This window comes from Clarias gariepinus, chromosome 28, assembly GCF_024256425.1.
Source record: "Clarias gariepinus isolate MV-2021 ecotype Netherlands chromosome 28, CGAR_prim_01v2, whole genome shotgun sequence".
Lineage (NCBI taxonomy): Eukaryota > Metazoa > Chordata > Actinopteri > Siluriformes > Clariidae > Clarias > Clarias gariepinus.
Genome location: NC_071127.1, coordinates 18950001 through 18957500, shown reverse-complemented (window position 1 = coordinate 18957500; position 7500 = coordinate 18950001). Strand labels below are relative to the sequence as shown.

Below are 7500 nucleotides of genomic sequence, written 5' to 3'. Positions count from 1 at the left end.
AGGATTATAAGCAAACAGTGATGTTTTGTCTCTCAAATGACTTTAAAGTCCCAAAACTCAAACTGACAGTGAGTGCGTGGGTGTGTGTGGCTTTTAACGCACACAATTTTCAAGACAAATTAGCGATCATGGTGTTTTGAGGCTGGTCTAAATGTGTGTAATGTATGGGGAAAAAAGGCAGATCAAAGGCTTAATCTGCGTGACTTTTGATAATGTAACACCATAAAAATGCATTTTTGTTGCGCCACTTAAAAACTTCTGCCCGAATCGTTTATATACGAGTCCCAGTCACGGCCAGTCAACCTAAAAACCAGACAATTCTGGTTCATCACTGGCCGATCGACCGGTTCATCTCTATTATAAATCTAATAATAGTTTAAATAAAATCGATTTTGCGGTCAGTGTGGCAAATTAGCACACACAAGAATCGCGATTCATAACCGAGTCTAATTTTTTTCCTATCGCCACTAGATACGATTCTCTTAGCTTTCAGAACATCCACATTGTTTTCTATAGCATGGATTCTACAAGGTGTTGGGACCAATTCTTTAAGATCTTGGGACATGTTGGCGTCGTGTTGTGTTCATACTCTGAATCTCACTTTCTCCATCAGATCTGCTGATGGTGGAGGCCACTGAAGCTCACTGAACTCACCATCCCTTTAATTCGGATTGAGACGACTTGTGCTTTGTGACACGGGGTGTTATCATGCTGGAAGTTGCCTTTATAATGTGTTATTTCGTGGCTGTAAGGGAAACCAGATGGTCAGCGACAATCCTGATTGGCTTATTTTCTGAAACAACAGATGTACAGATGTTTCCAATAAAGTGTCTGGTGAGTATATTTATTGTTTTTTATTGTTCGTTTAATAATGAGCCTTTTATTAATATTTTATTGTAATAGTTGTGTTGAGTTGATTATGATAGATTTGTACTGACACTATGGAATCTATGTTGAGTCTATGGAATTTTTTATAGTTAAAGGTGAGAGAGCAGGACTGCAAAGCTTTTGAGAAGCACTGACACAGAGGAAGCAGCAGGCCTCAGAGTCACTCATAGCAATAGCATTGACTCCCAAATATCCAGTGCAAAGTGACAGAGCTCAGTGTGGTGGTGTGAGATACGCTGCCTGGCCAAAAACATTCCTAAGTTGGATTTAAGTTAGCAAAGACATAAGAGCCTCGGATTGTATAATTGTATACTGCAGTGTTTAATAGGTGTTAACCGGCAACCATGCTTTTAACGCTAACTGATGCAATGAGAATCATTTCACTTCTTAAACAACCATGCCTAAACCAGAGATTAGAGATCACTTAAACTCTTGATGGGGAAACATCAGAGCTGTGTTAGTAACAATAAAAGCATTTCCACTCACAGTGTGATGAGAACTCACAGGATTTGGACTAAAAAGCTGTGTTTTTATAAGAAAACCACCTGTAAGTGAAACAAGTCATAAAAAAGGCTTCAGTTTGCTGAGGAGGATAAAAGTTGGACTCTGGAGCAATATAAAAGGGTCATGTGGTCTGATGAGTCCAGATTAAGCCTATAGCAGAGAGATAATAAGATGTCAGCTGATGACCTGAATGACTTGATTGACCATGTTATTACATCTATGGAGCTTTTCTTCACTGTGTGTGGTGAGAGGAATACATTTCACAGATGAATTGGATACCAAAGAGTCCTGACCTTTAAACCCACTGAAAGTCTTTGGGATGTGCTGAAGGAGACTTTTACAGAACAGTTTGGTTCTCCCGTCATCACTAAACGATCTCGGCCAAAAATGAAACCAACTCTGGATGGTAGTAAGTTCCATCCAGATAAAGGAGATCCAACAAAATCTGTTTCTTATAATTGAAATAAAAAATAAATATTTTTTTCGGCTTCCTGACAACATTCTTTGTGTGAAATTGATGCCCTGAGACCAACCCAATGAGATAATCGTGGTATATTTAACTGAAGAATCAATCTCAGTGTTAAGTGTACAGTTAAAGTCATGAAGCTGAAAAATACACATCAAGTTGGTAAATTGAGCGAGTGTTTAGTGTAGGCTGTTGGGAGCCATTTGGAGAGGTCACCGTGGGGTCAGGCAGAGCACCATGGTCATATTTCTTTCTGTTGCATAATTAAGCTCAATCCCTCAGAGTGATTTTTTACTCAATTAAAGCCTCAGTTCAGTAACAAGCTGATGACCGTCCTCATGATCCGTCTGTACACAAAATGTTCATATTGTCCTTTTTTGCATGAAACACGATTTGGTATAATAAGTATCTTTTAATAGATTTTTGCTTGAATATTAGTGTCAAGTACATGTTTTTCTCTCTCAGGCAGTTTGTTGAATGGCTGGAGCCGAGAGTGAGATCTCAGGACTGATCAGCGAGTGATTCAGACTCTTCCAGCAGCCGTTCAGTCCCCATACAAACGCCTTAGCATTTCCCTGGAAGATTCAGCAGTGTTTACATTCGGATCTATTTTGGATATCTTTTATACCATCTGTAGTCATGCCCTGATCGGCAAACATTTCCCCTATCTTCATATCTTGCTTTTCTGGTTCTGGTTTTTGCGAGTCATCCTGAACTCAAGCTAAGGCTCTTGCGGGTTTATCTTTAATCTTGTAATCTCGGTCCACCCATTGGCCTTGGTGGTGGTAGCCAAAGTAGCTGCTGGGCTTCAGCAATGCTCGGCTGTCTGCTGCGAGGTAGGAGCATGTCTCAGAGGCTCAGTGTTTTGCTCCTACTCTTCGGCCTGGCGTGGTGCCTGCTGCTGCTGCACTACACCATTAACCAGCCACGGCACCAAAGCAGCACCGAACTGCGCCAGCAGATCCTGGAGCTGAGCCAGCGCTACGTCAAAGCTCTGAGCGAGGAGAACCACGAGCTCACAAGGCCATATAACCCCTCAATGGCTGGATATGGTAAGGATCAGGCACTTCACTGGCAGATGTTTACAGATGTTTGTAATTTAATTGCCTTGGATATGAAACACATGCAAATTCACAGGTAAAACAGGGAAACATTTCGGGCTTTACACTAGCTTATACATTATCTGCTGAAAACATTGCTGTATCTGACTTGTATATACATAAAGTAATTTTTATTTATTTTTTGGATGAAGAACCGTTCTCTGCAGTGACACTAAATGACATTGAAGAGGCAGTGGCAGTGTAACAGTTACAGCATAGTAACAGGGATTTATAAATGCCTTACTGTCACTGCTAGATTTACAAAAAGTCCTTCAAAAACGTGCAGCCAACAGCAGTCATGTGGTCTGCAACTTCACTGCCAGAGGATGGATCGTACGGTGTGCAGGGAAGATAATAAGCTATGGTTTCTAAGCTATGATCAGTGTTTTCAGAGAATTAAACCAGATGTATAAATTCAATGATGTGGCTAATTCATAAATTTTTAGCCAAGTATTAATCTAGATATTAAATATTTGCTCCCTTTTGCTACAGCTGATCTGAAAAGGACCATTGCAGTGTTATTGGATGACATCTTGAACCGTTTGATGAAGCTGGAGAACAGATTGGACGCTACAGTGAACGCGTCAGTGCACAGCCCTTCTCACATGACCGGGACCGTCATGCACAGACCAGTTAAACAGAACGACTCCGGCACAAACGCTCACAGCAGTCAGGTGCAGCCGTAGCCACTGACGTAAGCTGAGGTGGACTAGCAGCTCACGGGTTACACCAGTGACGCGGTGGTGACACAGTGACTCTAAGACTGATCTTGTGTGTGTTTCAATTAGGGATGTAACCAAATATGAATACTTTAGTCCGATTCAACGAAAAGGAATCCTAAATGAAATGTATACAGATCCATGTAGTAAGCAGAGTGCTTTTGTTTTTAAGAAAGCTTTACAAATTGCTTCAGACCAGGTGTGTGCAGTGGGTGATCAGCACAAAGTGTTAGGAAAGTTAGACACATTTCAATTTGCTTTCTCAGTTTTTTTTTTTGTGGAAAGCGAGTGATTTTCAATTCACAACAATTATGTATTATATGAGAAACCTGGCGACTCTGCTCCTGGGACACAAATGTTAGACGGTGCACTACTTGGATTTTACCCAACCACAAAACAGAAATACTTTTTAAAATAAAATATTATATAGCTATTTTTGTCAGATGTAAATAAAAGTTTTTTGATTTGGGAAAGACGTCACAGCTTTGGAACAGTTCGCTCGCTTACTTAGTGTGTGTAATCCAGGAGTTGAATAAAGTTGTGTTCTTTACCATAAAAACACTTACTTCAACGCCTCTATGAATATTAATTCTAATCCACAATTGGTTAATCGCATGAATGAGTAGAGGCACAGTTCCTGTGTGTATTGTGTTGGAATTAGCACAAATTGTTGCATAGAAGAAGAAAACTCTTTCCATGAGTGTCCAGATCAGGGAAACAGCAGAACTGTGTAACATTTACAAAAACTGCATCACTGCATGGTATTTTAATAGATTTTGTGCTTATATTTACTTATAATCAGCGAGAAAAGCACATGTGCAGATCAAGCACATTTACATTTTATGAATAAAGGCTTGATGCACATGTGAGAAAGAACTGTTTACTAGAAAATAGAATGTAAAACCCGTTAAGTTTTGCAGAACATGTGTAGCAGGATATAGACTGTTTGACTTACTTAACATTTAGTTAATCCTATTCACTAATTGCCAAAACTAGGCCACAAATGCCTCCCTCTGTAACTGTGGGACCAGAATATTGACAGGTCCTGCTTAAAGCTTTAGGGTTTCTGAGTACGGAAGCTCTCCTCATGCCATGTGTCTGTCAGTGTAATAAAACAAGTGCCATTATTAACCACTGCAAAGCTTGATGTGTTCTTTTTTTCTTATTTGAAAATAGTGTGTGTTTGTTTGATTGATTGATTAATTGATTGATTTTGAGTCAGATGCTTTTATCCAAGGTTGCCTGGCGGTGCAGTATTTTCTGAAATAGTGTACAGTTGAAGCAAACACAAAGTCATGGGAGATGAACTTTAAACTTTCCATTCACTGTTCCTTCTTTGTTCTTCTTTTAAAAGCATATTTACTGGCTCAAACAGTTAAGCACTGATCAGTAGGTCAGGGGGTTTAAACCACAGCACCGCCAAGCTGCCAGCGTTTGGGCCTTAACCCTGTCTGCTCCAGGGCTGGTACCGGGCTCTGACCCCAGCTCCCTAATTAAAAAAATTTGAGAAGGAATTTAAGGTAGATATGCATTTTTAAACACTGATTCAGAGCTGTTACCTGGTAAAATATAAAAGTTTAGATGATTTAATAGTTGAATATTACCAGCAAAGGCATAAAAATGTTGCTTAATCTGGTAAACTGACCTCAAGTGCTTGAGTGATTCTAGTTTTGTCTGTAATAAAAAAAAATCTAAATCTAAAATTTTTATTTGGATTTTAATGACTAGCTTTTAAATCCCATTAACAGTGACACCACTGGCATAATCAATAAATTGTGCGTTAGTTACTTGTTTTAAAGTCTAGAGCAATTGTTGAAAAATGTCAGTTATCTTTGGGAATGTAGCAGTAGTGAATTGAGACCTTATCATAATATATTTCAAAAACTTGTAAATATACATACTTGATAAATGAAACACATCACTAGAAACTAGGTCTCTAAATGTTCAACTAATTTTAGTGAGACAGCTCGGCACATTTGTCTCTTTAAGACATATTCTTCAACATCAGGTCACTTTTTCAAAATGATTCACAATTAAATGTGCTGTTTATGGACTAATTAGCATGTATGTGTGTGTGTTTCATCTCTTTGAGCAAAATTGCATTCAGTGCACTTATAGATTTCAGTTTGTTTTTTAGTCCAATTTAAAAATGTGAAAATTAGGTGCCAAAAGATATGAGATGCTGATCTACAGTCAAATCTTAAATTGTAATTGTTCTCCACACCAAAGGACCGAGACAGCAGTGTATATTCTGAGCTGGAAGCAGGTCACACATTTAATATCATACATATACATTAGAGCATACAATAAACAGAATTGTTTGTAGGTTTCATATGACTCTTCTAGGCAGGAGGAAAAGTGACTGTAATATTGAATGTCCAGATAATCAGTGCACGACTGTAAGAGGAACTGTGTGAAGAACTGTCTTATCTATTAAACCCTGAAAGGTTCTAGATGTCTGGCTCGTTGGCTTAACCACGCAGACGAGCTGGAAAGTTTCTTATCAATTTCCTTCCTCCATGATAAATGTTCTATATGTACTGTATATCAGTAGAGAAGATGCATGTAATCATGAGAATCTGGCTAAACTAAGGAGACAATAAATGCTGTGAACCACTTTCAAGGGCAGTGAGACTAACCTGGACAACTTCTTATGTACTGTTCATGTGCACATAAGAGTCCTTCAACAAGTTCCTGAGTTGTGCCATACAAGAAGTCTTAAAATACTGTTATAAAACACTCTTCTTTTTACCTGGTTGTGTATGATAGAGAGGCCAGAACAGATCCCAGTGCAGTTTAGCCTTTTATAAAATTACACAGTTCAATCCAAGAACAGGCAAGATCGAGTGATGAGCAAACAGGCGGGGTCAAAAAAAAACCCATACAGAAATGGCAGTAAGCACAAAATAACACGAACGGAACTCCACAATGGATGTGTAAACTTCATCGACTTAAGTAGTGAGTGCAGTGAGATAGAGGCGTGCATAATTAGAAGTTTTATGAGTGCTGTAGTCCATGGGGGTCGTACTTATGAACCTTCTTAATAAACAATTAACACACATAAATCAGTACATGACATGAAAAACAGGCTAAAAACTTGGTCAATAATTTGATAAATGAGCAGGTACACGTGAATATAAAGAACCACATCACACCAGTAAATACAATGATGTATGTCGCTCTAAAAACAGTTATGCTCTTATTTACACAGGAATAACAGTCATGAAATATATCAGTCAGGTTTTAGGCATTATAATAGCTCAGAATATAACAGCGCTGGTTAAAGTGGTAAATGACCTCCTACTGGCCTCTGATCAGGGTTGTTTTTTCATGGCTTGTGTTGCTTGACTTTAGCTCAGCTTTTGATAGTATAGATTATAATTCTTCCAAATTGATTAGAGAATTTAGTAGAAGTTAAAGGAACAACCCTCTCCTGGCTCAGGGCCTGATTGTTATCAGTTTGTAATAAGACGTGCCTTCTCTAAAATCTGGTGTTCACCAATGTTCTGTTTAGGCCCGCTTGCTTTTCTCTCTTAATATTCTAGCTGGGGTTACAATTATTTATAAGCATGCTGTTAGTTACCCATCTCTTATTTAGGACTTGTGTTTTGTTACCTATATGTTGGATTATTGTAATGCATTAATGTTGCCATGTTCTACAAGTTGCATAAAAACCAGGTACTCAATCTATAGCAAGCAGTGCTGGACCGAAGCCAGGAAGATGGTGAAGGACCTCAGCCACCCCAGCAATGGGCTGTTCACTCTGTTGCAGTCTGGAAAGCGCTTCCGCTCCCTGAAGGCCAACACAGAGAGACTGAGGAGG

The 7500-nt window shown here is 39.0% G+C and overlaps 1 protein-coding gene across 2 annotated transcripts in view; it reads left to right on the top strand.

Moving 5' to 3' along the window:
* Positions 1 to 4818, top strand: part of ccdc126 (coiled-coil domain containing 126) — a 7612-nt gene extending 2794 nt beyond the window's left edge. Inside the window, exons 2-4 of one of the 2 annotated variants that reach the window (XM_053489662.1) lie at positions 614 to 834; positions 2328 to 2910; positions 3451 to 4818. In XM_053489662.1, the coding sequence (XP_053345637.1) occupies positions 2673 to 2910; positions 3451 to 3644 (432 nt within the window). In that variant the 5' untranslated portion in view covers positions 614 to 834; positions 2328 to 2672 and the 3' untranslated portion in view covers positions 3645 to 4818. Of the gene's footprint in view, positions 1 to 613; positions 835 to 2323; positions 2911 to 3450 lie in introns of both variants that reach the window. The other variant, XM_053489661.1, reaches the window with a different exon arrangement.
* Positions 4819 to 7500: the final 2682 nt, after the last annotated feature.